Here is an 18,745-nt window from a genome sequence, read left to right as displayed (position 1 = left end):
AACCAGCTTTCACCCCACATACCTATTTATTGTTCTCCCTAGGAACAAAGGGAATTTACAAAAGCAGCAAGTAACCCATGAAACAAAAGGGAAGAAGAAATTACTTTCATAATATCTGAGTAGTCCTATGTTACACATAGTTACAAGATAAAATGTGAGACAGACGCCCAAGGAGGGGAGAATTTGGGCTTTTGCTCATTTCTCCTCCAATAAAACTTACCTTGCTGGCCCAGGCATCTTCATCCCAAGAAGTGAGTTGTAATACACGAATGATCTCATTAATTTCAGCACTCATCTTTTCTACAGTGTAGTTGCGATTTTTCAAAGCTTCTTCTATTCCTTGGCTTTTGGAGTTTTTAGTTGTTACAAAAATCTTCATAGCTGTAAAAAATAAACGAAAGATCAGAAACTGAGGTTGGAATTGAATTTTGCTGTACAACAATATTCACACAAAATGTTCCACCCCTTGAACACATGTTTTGGGCTTCTAAGATCTTACAATAAAAAGAAAGAAAGAAAACACTGCAAATCTGCCAATAAAGTTCCAATATCACAACCTTTACTGTAATGAAAACTGAAGGTACAAAACATCACCACAACTTGATCAGGGAACTAATTTAACATGCACATACTGATGACCTATAATCACAAAATACCCAATATCCTTCTAAATCAGCTGGCATCCCAGCCCTAGCACGGTCCCCAGCTAACACAAACCTAATGGGACAAGATGAAAACAGACTTAAAACTGTAACCAGAGAATGCTGCTGCCCCCAATACTAACAGGAGTTCCCAAAGTGTTGTTTATCTCCCAGGATTTCTCTCAACATGTAGCAGAGACTTTCTAACCCCCAACAGTGAAGAAGAAATAATAATAATAGGAAGCAATGGAGGAAAAGAATTTTCTCCTATAAAATAATTAAAATTGTAAAAACAAAGACTAATCAACACTTTATTGAGTTACCCAGCTTAGAAATCCTCTTCCCAAACAGCCTTTCTGCTACATCAAACAGTTATTGGCCTCAAAAACATATTTCCATGGAGATTATAAGACTCTAATTACAAAGGTTTGTTTTCTAGTTAATGTAAGGGCTTTCTGAACTCTTACACTCGCATCTCCCTTTTAGCTTCTACTTGAAATGCCAAAGCAGGAAGGCAGTAGCCCGGGGTCACAGTGGCACACCTCATAAAAAATGTTAAATAAAGCTGCCCTCTGAGAGTTAAACTAACTAACCCACAACTTGACTAAGATAACTTACATAACCTGCTACGTACTAGCTGCTTGACAAGTACAGCTCTCTGTTGCTAGTTTAGAGAACAGTCGCCATGTTGCATTTCTGGACTCTGCCCAATGGGAAGGTGGCCCCAGGTGGCACAGACTACCAGCTCTATAACGTAAAGAAAAGTTAAATACTTTCCATTAAAAACAAACACAAAAAAAAACCTGTGTTAACCAACAATGAAAAGGCTCTGGGTTTACTTCCTTATCGTATAGTACTCTATAATATCCAATCCATCTCCTAACCGCTTTATTGTAATACAAATAAAGATGTCAAAATCCAAACATCCAAGACTAGAGTTTCTAGAGGAGATTCCACCTCCCAGAAAAGGAGCTTCAGGAGAACAGAACTAGGCAACAGAAAGGGCAGTTTCAAACAAAGGAAGAAAAGAAGAGCATTGGAGAAGAGGAATAACCAGCTGCAGCCTTCCAGTAATACCCAATCCATCGGGTCTCATGCTTCCCCAAGCAGAAGGACATGCAAATAAGCAGCAAAAGAAAACAAACATCAGAGTCTAGAATATGTTAAAATGTTTTCCCCATAAGATAAAGTATAGGCAGAAAATACCTGAAATGAGAACTGGCAGCAACTCTTTCACGGTGTTCATTGAGTTCACCAGCATCACTCGGTGCTCCTGGTGAGTCAGTTCCTGCTGCCTCTCATCAATCATCTTGGCCATTTTAGTCATTCCTGGGGCATAAGGAATAAGCAGGGTGAGCAGTGAAACAACCCAGAGTCTGACTTTCTGAGCCTAAATCCACTACGAATTACTATGAAAGCTCACTTATTTATTTTATTTATTTATTTTTTTATAATATATTTTATTGAATTTTTACAGAGAAGAAGGGAGAGGGATAGAGAGTTAGAAACATCGATGAGAGAGATCGATCAGCTGCCTCCTGCACAGCCCCCAGTAGGGATGTGCCCGCAACCCAGGTACATGCCCTTGACCGGAATCGAACCTGGGACCCTTGAGTCCACAGGCTGACGCTCTATCCACTGAGCCAAACCGGTTCGGCAAGCTCACTTATTTAAACAACAGACACTACCGCTGAACTCTAGTGTTTATGGTAGAGAATTTTTTAAGACACTTCTAACTTAATGCAACTTTATTTTTTTCATTAAAAGTAGTTCATTAAATGTAAAACTAAATGTGACATAATTTTCACGTTTGGCAAAAGTACATTCACAAATATAAAAAGGTATTCAAGTGAATAAATATATATTTGTAAAAAATAGAGTCATCAGTTTGCCTGGCTACCATGTATGCAGGTTTCACACCATGTATCTGCCCAGTGTGTCCATGTAGGTAAGAATCTCATGTGAGCCTGGTACTAAGAATCTAGTGACTAAAAAAAATCTTAAGAATTACAATAATGTGTTTTGTTTTCATCTTTATGTTTTTCTGTACTTTCCAATTTGTCCAAATAAGAATGTAGTACTTTTACAACTAGAAATACAAATATTATAAAAATAATATTAATGATGACAGCATTTGGAAGCATCTGGTGTTTTGGAATCAGCCTGCTAGCACTTTCTGTTGACTTCAGGTATTATTCGAAGGTGATGTGACTCTAAGCTTTGATTTTTCAAGCTGTTCTCAAGATTTCTTAAATAGTTTCACAGCTTTTTAAGGGGTACCAAAGGAAGGTGGGAACGGTGGGGTGGAAAAGATGGGGTAGCCCCTTCTTCATCCAGGATAGCTCCATTTTTGTCTTTTATATGTTGGGATTCTGCAGAAGATTTCATTTGAAGGAATGAAACCTTTTTCCGGTGCTATGAGAAAGTTAAAAGAGGACTGCTCTAAAACCATCTCCTGGTGATCTTTTCAATGATGGCTCAGAGAAATTTTTAACTGCCATAAGCTCTCAGAATGACTGCACCAGAACCTCATGAAAATACTGCTAGTTAAAAATCATTTAACAGCCCTGGCCAGTGTGGCTCAGTTAGTTGGGCATCATCTTATACACCTAAAGTAGGTTGCCAGTTTGATTCCCAGTCAGGGCACATGCCCAGGTTGTGGGCTCAATCCCAGGTAGGGGGCGTGCAGGAGGCAGCCCATCGATGTGTTTCTCTCACATCAATGTTTCTCTCTCTCCCTCTCCCTTTCTCTCTCCCTCTCCCTCTCTCTTCCTCTTCTCTCTAAAATCAAATTTAAAAATCATTTTACAGAAGATGCAAGAATTTTACAAGTTAAACATCAGATGTGTCTTGTCATTGGTCTCATTCACATTCCAAGAACCTTCAAGTTCATGTTATATGTCTAAACCATCAAAAGCTGGTATCTGTTCATGTATTTTGAATATTCAATTCTCAGATGACTAAACAGTCATTTCAAAATGAGATTTAGCCACAGTAGCTCTTCTCTCCTTTTAGGTCTGATTACATTATGCAGCCTTGGGCTAGGGCATGAATTCATAATAGTAGGCGGGCTAATTAGCAAGCAAAGAGGTCATAAAGAGCTTCAGGCCAGCTGGCAGACAGTGAAGGAATGCTGTGTAGTGTGGAATTGAGAGGTCAGGGTTCAGGGTGGCCTTAAGCATTACAGCCGTAGAAAAGTATTTCCTACATTCTCCAGCAACATCTGCAATATCTAGTTTAATTCATCAGACATGGCCAGGATTTGTAGAAAGCAGATTCAGCTTTCAGAGACAATGATATCTACTCAATAGAAGCACAGCATTAGCTCCAACAACAAAGTACAGACACCTAAAAGCCTAATGCATCATTACCTATCTTTTGCAAAAAATAGGGTGGAGTGCCTTTTCCTCTTGATCGAACATGGACAATCCGTAAAAATGTTAATATGAAAGTTGGATATGACTAACCTGGTCCAAGGTTCTTTGTGTAAGTGACCAAATCTTCCATAGTTTCTACCACCTCTGCCACTGTAAGATATTCCAAAATTCCTTTGCAAACTCTAATAATTTTACGAACCTGGAAATATATTTCAGAGTAGTCAACTGAGTGAACAATCAAGTAGAAAACAATAGTCATTCAGATGTGTAGCCATTCAACATTTTCTCATTCTAAACAAGCATCAATCCTCCATTATTATCTTTGAGGCAAGGCTTCTGTCTGAAAGAAATCTGCATGGGCCTAAGATTGCCTACCTCAGCCTCATCGAAGGTGAGGAGCAGGTCCGATGTGCCGGAGAGGATGCCCCTCGACCCATCAATTAAATAATCGCGAGCAGGCACTGAGTAAGGGTCTGACTGAAGCATCTGGGATGCCTGGACAAGCTTGGTGCAAGCATTTTCAACCCTGTGGGAAGGAATAGGGAGTCAGAATGAAGCAGAAGAATATCATATGCAAATAGAAAGAATATCACTGGCAAAATGAAGCAGAAGAATATCACATGTAAATACAAAGAATGTAAACGGATATAAATTCACATTTTTTTCCACCTGGAAAATGGCCAAGACTATTTTATAATAGAAGTTTTTAGCTTACATATACATTAAGTGCAGCACAATCATTCATTCATTATTCACTATACTAATTAAGCCTTGTTCTTTGATATTTCCTGGCAACAAAAATGATGAGAAAATGTTTCAGACCTTTTACTTCAGGTTGCTATATCTCTGTATCTCCTTTGTTTCCTTATTCCTCACCTATACACACTGCCATTAAAAGACACTACACCAAGAGCTGAAATCGTTGACAACAGTTTCAGATTTAGCATCTTAAAAAAATTTTTCAAAGCACTGTATTAAGTGAAATTTAATAATCAGAAAAGCAAAGGAATAGGAGAAAACACAAAGAAAAATTATGAGGTGATGCATAAATTTCTCATTCATCTAGCTATATGGATTTGTTTGACAAATACACTGGGCTGTTTGAAAACAGTTCTAAAAAACTATGTTGTTAATTAAAATGTCATTGCCCTAGCTGGTTTGGCTCAGTGGATAGAGCGTCAGCCTGTGGACTGAAGGGTCCCAGGTTCGATTCCGGTTAAGAACACATGCAGGGTTGCAGACTCGATCCCCAGTAGAGGACATGCAGGAGACAGCCAATCAATGATTCTCTCTCATTATTGATGTTTCTCTCTCTCTCTCCCTCTCCCGTCCTCTCTGAAATCAATAAAAATATATTTAAAACATAAAATAAAATGTCATTGACATTAATAACTGAACCAGTTTTTAATAGCTTAATATTACTATAGCTTAATAATATAGATGATCTGATCAGGCAAACATAGGGTGTTTTTTGGGGGGGAGGAGAAGGGGTTCAATTAAAAGAAGAACCCAAAGTACATAAACCAAGTATTTTCCTTGACCCTCATGTACTACTAAAATGTATTCATTCATTCACCCATCCATTCAGAGTTGAAAAGGATCTGATAGATCATCTCTTCTAATCTCATATCCAATAAACCCATTATGTTATCATTTTACAACTTAAAAAGATATGGAACAAGTCTCTTAAAGTTAAAATATTTAGTCAAAATTATACATTCTTATTTGAAAACATAGAAAATGTGACATGCAAATAAAAGCCCACTCACATGGTTGTCTTGAGGATCAAATGAAATCAATGAAATTCCACAAGTATAAAAATAATAAATTAAACCAACACAGCCCTGACTGGTTTGGCTCAGTGGATAGAGCGTCGGCCTGCGGACTGAAAGGTCCCGGGTTCGATTCCAGTCAAAGGCATGTACCTTGGCTGTGGGCACATCCCCAATGGGAGGTGTGCGGGAGGCAGCTGATCGATGTTTCTCTCTCATTGATGTTTCTGACTCTCTATCTCTCTCCCTTCCTCTCTGTGAAAAATCAATAAAAGATATTTTTAAAAAAATTAAACCAACACATGAATGTCAACTACATAAAAAGCATTGAGCTATGGACTTTATAGGTATGCATATTAAAGATATAAAAAAACACTATTCTGACTCTCAAAATGCATACTTTACTAAGCTAAGTCACAAACATTAGAGCCATGAGGCAGTATGTAATAAAGATCAGTGAATTGAGGTGGCTTTTAAATCACTCTTAGAAAGAACTGGTTGTTTACTGTTCCTCTTTCATTTTTAAATTAAAATGTTTAGTAATTTTAAATTACCTAATATGTATGTTCACATACATAACACAAACACATATATGAAAATAAAAGGGCATATAGTGAAAAATCTTCCCTCCACTAGCTAATCTCCTAGGCATTCTAATTCCATCTACTTGCAACCAATATTAAGAGTTTTCTCTGTATTCTCCCAAAAAAAGATACTTTATGCATACAGAAACAAAAATATAGGCACCCACCTTTTTTACACAAACAATATTATACTACACAAACTCTCTGCAGTGGACATGTTCTTATAAAAATACATAAAAAGCCTCCTCATTCTTTTATACAGCTATATAACTAGCCCATAATTTATTAGCCTACTGCAATGAATCACCTTGAATACATATCATTTTTAAATATATAGACCTGTAGTAGACAGTCTAGAAATAGAATCACTAAGTCAAAAGTATAGACTTTTAGTTTTGACAAATGCCATATTGCCATCCACAGAAGTTATTAATTTACATTCCTAGCACAGTGGATTAGAGTGCCTGTTTCCTCACAGTCTCAATCACGTAGTGTGTAATAAAAACAATGTATACTCATCAATATGCAAGACCAAAATAGAATCTCAATATAGTTTTTTTAATTTGAGGTGAAATTCACATAACACATAATTTGTCGTTTTAAAGGGTACAATTCAGTGGCATTGAGTGTATTCACAATGTTGAATAACCACCACCTCTCTCTTGTGTCAAAACTTTTTCATCACCTCAGAAAAACACTCTGTGTTGCCCTGACCGGTTTGGCTCAGTGGATGGAGTGTCGGCCTGCGGACTCAAGGGTCCCAGGTTCGATTCTGGTCAAGGGCATGTGCCTTGGTTGCGGGCACATCCCCAGTGGGGAGTGTGCGGGAGGCAGCTGATTGATGTTTCTCTCTCATCGATTTTTCTAACTCTCTGTCCCTCTCCCTTCCTCTCTGTAAAAAAATCAATAAAATATATTTCAAAAAAAAAGAAAAAAGAAAAACAGTCTGTAACCATTAAGTCAGAGATTTTAAACCAATATGCTGCAGCACACTGGTGTGCTACCAGAATTTTAAAACATGCAATACCTGACTATTTAGTCAGGGGCACTGACCTCTTTTCCCTTGGATTGTCAAATTAAAAAAAAACAAAAACAAAAAAACAAAACAGCCAACACAACTGCCATCTGGTGTGAATGAATCAAAATTATACCTAATTTTTTGTCAGATCAGCAAAAATAAAATATACCTTTTTTGGTGTGCCACAGAATTTTAGTAATTACTTTATGTGTGCCAAGAGATCAAAAAAAAAAGGTTGAAAATTGATGCATTAAGTAATGAAGATAAGAATAACAACAAACTTTTCTTTGAAAATAATGCAAGCCAGAAGACAGTGGAGCAAAGTATTCAAAGAAAAAGGAAATCTGTCAAAATCTATACCCAAAGAAAATATATTTCAAAATTTAATGTGAAATAAAAACTTTTTCAGATATACAAAAGCTGGAAGAATTCATCACTAGCAGACTTGAACTATAAGAAATGTTAAAGGAAGTCCTTCAGTCCTTCAGAAAGAAGAAAAAGTATGCCAGATGGAAATTTGGATTTACAGGGAAAAAAAAAAAAAGAGCACAAAGTGGTAACTATGTGGGTAAATAGAAAAATACCTTTTTTCCCTTACTCTTTAAATATCTTTAAGAGATAACTGACTGAAGCAAGAACTTTAAATAAAATAAAGTTTAAAAAAGTAAATTTAGCCCTAACCGGTTTGGCTTAGTGTATAGAGCGTTGGCCTGTGGACTGAAAAGTCCCAGGTTCGATTCCGGTCAAGGGCATGTACCTTGGTTGCGGGCACATCCCCAGTAGAGGATGTGCAGGAGGCAGCTGATCGATGTTTCTCTCTCATCGATGTTTCCAACTCTCTATCCCTCTCCCTTCCTCTCTGTAAAAAATCAATAAAATATATTTTAAAAATAAATAAATAAAAATTCTTCTTAAAAAAAAGTAAATTTGGTTTGGCATTCGAGGACTGGCTTCGATAATGATTATAGCAGATGTTTTCCATAAATTAATGAGCGAAATTTACATGAAAACATTTTTAACACATGTATATAGTATACAATATGGCAGAAAATATATGTTTTATAACTAAAGTTATGATTTAAAAATGTTTAAATGAAAACTTCAAAATATTCCAGAGAAGCATTTCAAAAGTCCTTTAAGAATAGCCAACCACTCATTAAAGACCACTAGCTGGAGAGCACTTATCTGTTGCTTCGGGGTTTTTTATAGCCATTCCAACTGAAACACCTCTCTCTCCCCTCTTGTACTTGACTAACCCCGACTTGTTCTTTTAGACTCCACTTTTAAAGGCCTCATACTTGAGGAAACTATCCTAAATCTATGAGTACCTCTCGTATGTGCTCTCACCAGATGTATCATAGCCTCAGTTTAATTTTCACTATCTCCCACAAGACTATAAGTTCAGCAGGGCAAGGACCTTGTCTATCTTGTTCCTTAATGTGTTCATAGACTACAATGCCTGACACATAATAAATGCTCAATAAATACTTAAATGAAAGAGTGAATTTTCAATAGTTACAGGCAACCATGAAATCACCTGGCCCATGGAAATTAACTTTAAAAAGTAACAAACTTGATTTTATTTCCAGGTAACAGGAATCTTGATGAAATGATAGCAAACATAAGCATCATAGAATGCAACTGTTGCACTACACCTATTTGTAAGGATCCAGTTACTGCATAAGTGTTTCAAATTTGGGGGAAAACAAAAAATAAGTAGTCATCATAGAGAAAGGAAACAACAAAGAAAGAGGAAAGCTTTGCAGGAATCAATTTGATTCTCCTCTAATGGTTCCCTTGTGTGGTGAAATGATAGGGCCAAAATAGACACTGCACCATTTTTTTCCTATAATAAGACATCTGATCTGTACATTAAAATCTAATGGCATTCATAAAAGCCAAACAAATCCCACCATGACTAACCAGTAGTCAGAAACAGGAACGAGTCTGTGTTGTCTGTGGAAAATGAGATTTTATATAAACACTAAAGCTGCCTCACTTCTTAGAGTGATATTCTACTTTTTAACACAAATCTGAATTTTTAAAAATCATTTTAGAGACTGACAGCAGGGCTAAGATCTGTTTCCTAAATAATTATATATCTTGACTATATATTAATAATAGTGATATTTTAAATCAATCAACTAACAGGTTAAGGCTTCCCTCTGCCTTTGAATCTTCAACCAAAATTAATGGAAAATTCTTATGGTTTAGATCAATGGACCAAAGACAGCCTCATGGGACCCGAAATATGTTCACTCATAATCCACTAATCCATTCTTCCAAGAATTACCACATGATATAACTTGATACAATTTAAGAGATGTAAAGGTTCCAAATGCAGTTCCATGTGACTTCAATGATCACCAATCAAAAAACAACCTTATGCTGAATTTTTTATTTAAGAAAAATAAGGGGAAAAACAAATCCACAGATGATAAAGATTGATTGCCACAAGTCATTTTATTCTAAAAGGAGGTCAGAAGAAGTAGCCAGGTCTTTTTTAAAAATATATTTGTACTGATTTCAGAGAGTAAGGGAGAGGGAGAGAGAGAGAGAGACATCAATGATGAGAGAGAATCATTGATTGGCCACCTCCTGCATGCCCCACACGGGATCGAGCCCACAACCTGGGCATATGGCCTGACAGGGAATCCAACTGTGACCTCCTGGTTTGTAGGTCGACGCTCAACCACTGAGCCATGCCGGCCAGGCCACCACAAGTCATTCTTAAACATTCTTCTAGACTGCATCCAGAAATAAGTTACTAATTTTAAATTCATTTAATTTAATCCTTTCATATATTTGTTCATCTAACATATTGAGCACATACTACATGTTATGAGTCCTGGAAATAAATTTTTTTAAGGGGTTACCACCTTAGGCAGAGACATACATGTAAACAAATACAAATTAGTATTTAGAAGTATATTCAGCATGTGTTGAAGGAACATAAAAGTGGGAGTAGTCATTTTTACCTGAATGATTAGGAAAGCTGTGATGGAGAAGGTGAAGACAGCACTGCCCCTGCCCTCAGAAGCTCAGACCTACTTATAAACATGATTCTCTTCACAGCATCTCTTCGAGTTATTTTTCCAATGGAATAATATTCTTTCTCTCTCTCTCTCTTTCTCTCCCCTCCCACCTCCTCCCCCCCCTGTCCCTCCCTCCGTCCCACCTTCGCCCCCAACACAAGAGTCCTTTCTATAAAAAAGTAACACATGCATTAGTAATGGTCCTGGCTTAACAAAGGAGGACAGTCTACTATCTCAATATAAAGGTAACTCACCTTGAAGCCAAATTATCTCAGTCTGCTTCTGTAAATATCAATCAACATATCCCAGTTCACTGATTTAGTCAAAGAAAGGAGGGAGCTTTGGACAAGATAATATAAAGGAGACAGTCTCATGGACCTATTTAGATATATACTGCTCCATAATTTAAATCTGAAAAGCTGCCCTGGCTGGTTTGGCTCAGTGGATAGAGCATCAGCCTGTGGACCAAAGGGTCCCAGGTTCGATTCCAGTCAAGAGCATGTACCTGGGTTGCAGGCTCCTCCCAACCCCGGCCCCTGATCGAGGCGCATGCAGGAGGCAACCAATCAATGTATTTCTCTCACATCAATGTTTCTCTCTGTCTTTCTCTCTCTTTTCCACTCTCCCTAAAAATCAATGGAAAAATATCCTCAGATGAGGATTAATCAATAAATTAATCAATCAATAAATAAATCTGAAAAGCTTTCTGAAACAGTCAACAAGTTAATACTTTCACCCCACCCCCCAAAACATGTTGGGGGTGGGAGTAACTATCCTATATCAAATTCCCTGTATTAATAAAACCTAACCTTAGACAGTATAGATATTTGGGTTATAAATACTATCACACACACACACACACACACACAAAGAAATTCTGTTAGTGAAAGACTGGTGTACTATGGAATAGACACCTGAAAATCTGATTTCATGGACATCAGGTTCCCTGGAGCATACCCAAAGCAGCAGGTGTTTACATCTTGGGACCTGTCATTTCAAGAGAGATGGTCAGGCCACAAGCATATCCTACACACAAGGCACAGACAACACCTGGGAGACTGGAAGTAAACAGGCAGAAGAAGAAAGAGAACACAATTGGCTGGAAGGTGAGGCTTCCCCCACTGTAGCCACTGAACCCAGCACCATTACCTCTTTTTTTTTTTATTGTTTTTAAAGAGAGAGAGGGAGGAAGGCGGGGGATAGGGGTGGGGGTGGGGGGGGGGGGTACATCAATTTTCTATTCCACCCATTTATGCATTCATTGGTTGATTCTTGTATGTGCCCTGACTGGGGACCCAAACAGTAATGTTGGCCTATTAGGACGATGCTCTAATCAACTGAGCTACCAGGCAAGGGCAGCACCTGCATTTCTCACCAGGCTGACCCTGGCATAATTATTTGGCAGGCAAAATTGACTGTAAGGTCTATTCCTGCTCTCTCCATAACCTTGTTGAGACTTCCCTTCCCATCTGGGCAGGGTCTCTCAGAGATCAAGAGAAGCCCAGACCACTTACATGTTTGCAAAGCCCATCATATTTAAAAATGAAGTGCCAAGCCCAGCTGGTGTTGCTCAATGGTTAAGCATCAACCCATGAACCAGGAGGTCACGGTTTGATTACCAGTCAGGGCACATGCCCAGATTGTGGACTCAATCCCCAGTAGGGGGAGTGCAGAAGGCAGCCGATCAATGATTCTCCCTCATCATTGATGTTTCTATCTCTTTTTCCTTTCCCTTCATCTCTCTGAAATCAATAAAAACATATCTTTAAAAAAATGGACACAGCTGATTCTCACAGCCAGTCAGCCTGGTGGTCAAATCCCTCTAGTATTAACTACAACAATCAAGGCTTAACTACAACAAGACTGCGCACAAAGACCACAAGGGGGTGCACCAAGAGAGCATAAAAGATGCGGAGACAAAAAAACATGACAGAAATGGAGGATATAGAGCTAAAAAACGCAATTTTGAGGGCTTGCAAGAAACTTGAGGAGAGCCTCACAAAAACTAATGAGACCCTCAATGCTACGATAAAGAAACTAGAAATTAAGCATACACGGACTGAAATAAAGAATATTATACCCAATAGCAAACCAGAGGAGCGCAAGAATCAAGCCAAAGATTTGAAATTTGAAGAAGCAAAAAACACCCAACCGGAAAAGCAAAATGAAAAAAGAATCCGAAAATACGAAGATAGTGTAAGGAGCCTCTGGGACACCTTCAAGCGCACTAATATCAGAATAATAGGGGTGCCAGAAGATGAGAGACAGCAAGATATTGAAAACCTATTTGAAGAAATAATGGCAGAAAACTTCCCCCACCTGGTGAAAGAAATGGACTTACAGGTCCAAGAAGCACAGAGAACCCCAAACAAAAGGAATCCAAAGAGGACCACACCAAGACACATCATTAATTAAAATGCCAAGAGCAAAAGACAAAGAGAGAATCTTAAAAGCAGCAAGAGAAAGAGACTCAATTACCTACAAGGGAATACCCATACGACTGTCAGCTGATTTCTCAACAGAAACTTTGAAGGCCAGAAGGGAATGGCAAGAAATATTCAAAGTGCTGAATACCGAGAACCTACAACCAAGAGTACTTTATCCAGCAAAGCTATCATTCAGAATTGAAGGTCAGATAAAGAGCTTCACAGATAAGGAAAAGCTAAAGGAGTTCATCACCACCAAACCAGTATTATATGAAATGCTGAAAGGTATCCTTTAAGAAGAGGAAGAAGAAAAAGGTAAAGATACAAATTGTGAACAACAAACATGCATCTATCAACAAGTGAATCTAAGAATCAAGTGAATAAATAATCTGATATGAATGAACTGGTGATTATAATGAATCAGGGACATAGAAAGGGAATGGACACACTATTCTTGCAGGGGAAAGGGGAATGGAAGATTCGGGAAGAGACTGGACAAAAATCGTGCACCTATGGATGAGGACAGTGGGTGGGGAGTGAGGGCGGAGGTTGGGGCGGGAACTGGGAGGAGGGGAGTTATGGGGGGGAAAAAAAAGAGGAACAAATGTAATCTGAACAATAAAGATTTAATTTAAAAAAATAAAAATAAAAATAAATAAAAAAATTAAAAAATGAAGTGCCAAAACAGGTCACAAATATCAGTGGTTCTGAACCTTGGCTGCACATTAGAATCACCTGGGAATCTTTTTAAAATCCTGATTTCTGGGCCTCATCCTCCGGAAATTCTGTTTCTTTGTTACTAATGTTGTGGTCTCACCCCATAACAAAGAAACAGAATTTCCAGAGGATGAGGCCCAGAAGTCAGGATTTTAAAAAGATTCCCAGGTGATTCTAATGTGCAGCCAAGGTTCAGAACCACTGCAAATATGATGGTGTGTATAAGTGTTTACATTTAATCATTTTAATTGCATAATAAACATCTTCTTTCAAGACACTTTTTCTCTATGACTTTATTAAAGTCCAGGCCCTACTTAAATATTATGCCTGAGAGAGGCCAGGGGATGAGGGGAAGGGCAGGCCTTCAAACCTGCCCTTTACTTAGAATCTACCATCAGCCAAAGGTCTGATAAGTGAAAATGACTCCTGAAGCCTCAAAAATTCTCCCTTCACTAAGTATTTAAGTATTTAAATTGTTAACCTGAGGAATGAGCTTTAGTGAAATTTCTAGCATCAGCAACTGCTTTCCAGTTTCCCTCTAACAGGAAGTCCTGCCTCTATGAGGAGTACCGGAACCCAGAGTGCAATCCATTCATTCTATCCTCAGACCTTATAGTGTTTATACATGGGATTCAAAAACAATAAAAACAATATATGTGAAGATGTCAAAAGACTAGAGAGATATGTAAAAATAAAGTGTTGTTTTTTAATATACTTGCCTTTTGGCACAAATTTTACTTTAAAATAGCTAAAGTAAATTCACTGTGTGGAATCCCAGTACTGGTCAATGTGCTTTGCTCCTGGTGTTGCCACTTTGAAAAAGGTCAAGGATCCTCAGCCATGGGTCATCTAGAAACCTGAGTGAAGGCCACAAGCAGTTACAGTGTTTAGGAGGGAGTCAGGAACACAGAGTACCATGACCCACTTTAATCTAGTGCCAAGCAGCAAGTGCAAAGCACCAACTCCATGTGCACACTGTGATAACACCAAAACGTGCTGCTCCAACTCCATGTTCCTGGATTTAAGATCCTACAGGCCTCATCCACAAATAATTTCTTACCCTGTCCTAACTCGGTGATACTATAGGACTCTGCTTTTTCAAACCCAAAACCAAAATTAAAAACCACAATGACTCATACTGAAAACAGTCAAAGCCTTTAAGGGCAATGCTAGGACATGCCCATTTGAGATCACAAACCTAAAGCAAACACAAACAATACAGGCTCACTACATTCTTTATTTCAGATGGCATTAGAAGATTATGCAGCCAGTGAAACAAAACAAGATTCTGCCTGAGCCAAGATACCTAAAGGTAAATAGCATGCTGGGAAGGAGAGAGTTTAAAGTGTCACTGCTGCCCAAAGCCATATGCTCCTCAAGTCTTAGTAGGCAGCTTATTTGAAAGGTAGAGTATGAGTCACTACCTTTGAATCCTTCAAATCCTTAATGACTAGTCCTAGTCTTTGTTCCTACTTCCTTCACCTCTTGTTCAAATCCGGCATCTGTGAAGGAAGAAGGTTCAAGCAAGAACTCTGCTACCTACATGTCCATTGGCAACTATGGTCTTCCCTCCACCTCATGCTAGGATTATTATAGCAAAAGCAGAGGAGCATATAAGCAAGCCAGTACTTTTCAAATGTATATTGATGCTCTTGTGCTTAATAAAAATAAAAATTTATTTTAAAACATTACAAATTCGTTGTATCTTTTGTTCTTAAACATTCTTAATCAACTAATAATTTAAAAATTCACTATTATTATTTGAAGGTCTTTATGCTGAAAAAAATTGACAATCACTGTTCTACAACAGAATGTAATGAATGAGTTAGAGGTATAAATACCTAAACACAAAATGAAGTGGAATGAGAGAATATTTTTGCTTATAAAAGATATTTTGCTTATAAGGAAAAACCACATCCAAAAACTAGGATGTGGATTAAAAAAAAAACAAAACTGGAGATACAAGTAAGGTAACATCAATCAACAGTCAGTCATTCTAAAAAAAAGAATAATAAACAACAAAAAATTAACACAATTTAGGATCCAGGAAAATGACAAACTTATAACCACTTAATAATATTGCTTTGAAACATGTTTAAAACTGAAAATTACATGAAAAACTAACAAATCTACAATTATTATAGATTTCAATATATGTCAATCATAAACTGAGAGTTCAAACAGACAAAATGGTAAGTCTATGAAAGCTTGATAAGTAATATTTATATGTTGACCTAACTGATATTAAAAGAAACCTATACCCAAAAGCAAAAAAGATTTCACTTTCTTTTCAAGCACATATCGAACACATCATAATGGACCACTTATTATGTTGCAAAATAATTTCCAAGAGTTGCTCTTATACCAACTATTGCTTTTTGAGCACACTGCAATTAAATTAGAAGTATAACAATAAAAAGATAGTAAAAATAATTTTGAAATATTTATAACATAGTCCTAAATAATGCATATGGTTAAAGAGGAATTTGCAATCAAAATTAAAAAATATTTAGGGCTGAACAACTATTAAATTACTTATAGCTGTTTCCAAACATGTAGGATTCAGAGCAAAATTAAGAACCTAAAGTATATGTTTTTTAAAAGTATATTTTTATTGATTTCAGAGAGAGAGATAGAAACATCAATGATGAGAGAGAATCATTGATCAGCTGCCTCCTGCATGCCCCCTACTGGGGACTAAGCCCGAAACTTGGGCATGTGCCCTTGACCGGAATCAAACCTGGGACCCTTCAATCCATAGGCCAATGCTCTATACACTGAGCCAAACCAGCTAGGACTAAAGTATATTTTTTTAAAAACAAGAAAGACTGAACATAAAGCTTGAAATATTGAAATATCTACACTAATAAAAGAGAAAGATGGTAATTGGCGTACGACCGCTACCCTTCCGATTGGCTAATCAGCGTATCCTTATGCAAATTAACTGTCAGCCAAGATGGCGGCCGGCAGCCAGGCAGCTGGAAGCGAACGTGAGGCTTGCTTGCTCCAGTGACTGCAGACTCCAACTTCCCCGCCTGACTTGCCAGACTCTGAGCTGGCAGTTTGAAACATTCTAACAAATATAGCCGGCTGGGATCTCAGAGCTAAAGTTATACATTGTTTCGATTATAGAACGGCAAACAAACCAGCAGCGGAAGCCTCAGAGCTAGAGCCAGAGCTAAAGCTGGCCCAGAAGAAAAAAAAAAAAAAAAAAAGGAGCGGTTGGGAGCTTCAGTCAATCAGCCCTCAGCCCCTCACCCAGACTGGCCAGGCACCCCAGTGGGGACCCCCACCCTGATCCAGGACACCCTTCAGGGCAAACCAGCCAGCCCCCAGGCCTCTATCCTATATAGTAAAAGGGTAATATGCCTCCCAGCACAGGGATCAGCGGAGCCACGAGGCCTCCTGGCACCAGATCAGCATGACAGGGGGCAGCACCCAAACCCCCTGATCGCCCTGCGACTCTGTGTATGACAGGGTGCGGCGTCCCAACCCCCTGATCGGCCCTGCTCTGTGACAGGGTGCAGCGCCCCAATCCCCCCCTCCCCCCAGGCCCTGCTCTGTGTGTGACAGGGGGTGGTGCCCCAACCCCCCCCCCCCCCCACGGGCCCTGCTCTGTGTGTGACTGGGTAGAGCCATAACCTCCCCATCGGCCCTGCCCTGAGTGTGACAGTGGTGGCGCCCCAACCCCCTGATTGGCCCTGCTCTGTGGGTGACAGGGGGCGGTGCCCTAACTCCCCTATCGGCCCTACTCTGTGCGTGACAGGGGGGAGCTCCCCAACCCCCTGATGGGCCCTGCTCTGTGCGTGACAGGGGGGAGCTCCCCAACCCCCTGATGGGCCCTGCTCTGTGCGTGACAGGGGGGAGCTCCCCAACCCCCTGATGGGCCCTGCTCTGTGAGTGACAGGGGGCAGCGCCCCAACCCCCTGATTGGCCCTGCTCTGTACATCACAGGGGGTGGCGCCGCAACCTCCCCATTGAACCTGCCTTGAGTGTGACAGGGGGCGGTGCCCCAACCCCCCAATCAGCCCTACCCTGAGCGTGACTGAGGGTGGCATCGCAACCTCCCAATCCGCCCTGCTCTGTGCATGACAGGGGGCGGCACCCCAACTCCCCAATCAGCCCTGCTCTGAGCCCGACCAGGGGCTGCACCTAGGGATTGGGCTTGCCCTCTGCCACTCAGGAGCAGGCCTAAGCCAGCAGGTCGTTATCTCCCGAGGGGTCCCAGACTGCGAGAGGGCACAGGCCAGGCTGAGGGACCCCCTCTTCCCCCCCCCCCCCCCCGAGTGCACAAATTTTTGTGCACCGGGCCTCTAGTCCTATATAATAAAAGACCAATATGCAAATTGATGGAACAGCGGAACGACCAGTCACTATGACTCGTACTGACCACCAGGGGGCAGAAACTCAATGCAGGAACTATCTCTGGTGGTCAGTGCACTCCCACAGGGGGAGCGCTGCTCAGCCAGAAGCTGGGCTCATGGCTGGCAAGCACAGCGGCTGTGGCAGGAGCCTCTCCCTCCTCTGTGGCAGCACTAAGGACTCCCAAACTGCGAGAGGGTGCAGGCCGGGCTGAGGCCACCCCCACCCCCCCACCTCATGAGTGCACGAATTTCATGCCCTGGGCCTCTAGTTATGTTATAAGAAGAGATTCTTATAATGAAGGGTGGAAAAGAGTCTTAGCAACTGGAATGAGCACCAACCTGGGAGTCAGATAGCTCAGGGTTTGAATCCTACATCTGCCATTTATGTACTGTGTAACTTTTAACAAGTTACTGAGCTTCTCTGAGTCTTAGCTTCCTCATCTCCAAGATAAAGTAGATAAAATAACACAATGCAAAATACCCAGCTCATAAAAAGTATTCAAGAAATGGAGCTAATTTTACAAGTTTTTGGTTTTGTTTGTTTGTTTGTTGCTTCTAAAAAGGAAAGAACAATAAATATTTTCAATAGATGTGAAAAAAATTTAAATCTTGAAAACTTCTTAATTTGGGACTGGACCTATGTCAAGGTAATAATTAAAGAAATACTTGTGGTTTAATTTAAGTGTCTCTTCATTTTTGCAGGGTAAGGCTGGGGCAGCAATTACCTCAATCTTAGATATATAAAACCCTAATATGCAAATAGACCAAACAGCAGAACAACCAAACAACCAGTCGCTATGACGTGTGCTGA

At 39.6% G+C, this 18,745-nt stretch overlaps 1 protein-coding gene across 2 annotated transcripts in view; it reads right to left on the bottom strand.

Moving 5' to 3' along the window:
- VCL (vinculin) overlaps positions 1–18,745 on the bottom strand; it is a 110,788-nt gene that overhangs the window by 40,677 nt on the left and 51,366 nt on the right. For both annotated transcript variants that reach the window (XM_070433033.1, XM_070433034.1), the window contains exons 3-6: positions 4,394–4,544; positions 4,109–4,217; positions 1,848–1,970; positions 221–381 (exon numbers count right to left, since the gene is read on the bottom strand). In XM_070433033.1, coding sequence (XP_070289134.1) covers positions 221–381; positions 1,848–1,970; positions 4,109–4,217; positions 4,394–4,544 — 544 coding nt within the window. The remainder of the gene's footprint in view (positions 1–220; positions 382–1,847; positions 1,971–4,108; positions 4,218–4,393; positions 4,545–18,745) is intronic.

Source organism: Myotis yumanensis, unplaced genomic scaffold (genome assembly GCF_028538775.1).
Source record: "Myotis yumanensis isolate MYYU_CA2020_CCGP unplaced genomic scaffold, mMyoYum1.0.hap1 SCAF_13, whole genome shotgun sequence".
NCBI lineage: Eukaryota > Metazoa > Chordata > Mammalia > Chiroptera > Vespertilionidae > Myotis > Myotis yumanensis.
This window is presented reverse-complemented; position numbering and strand designations above follow the sequence as displayed.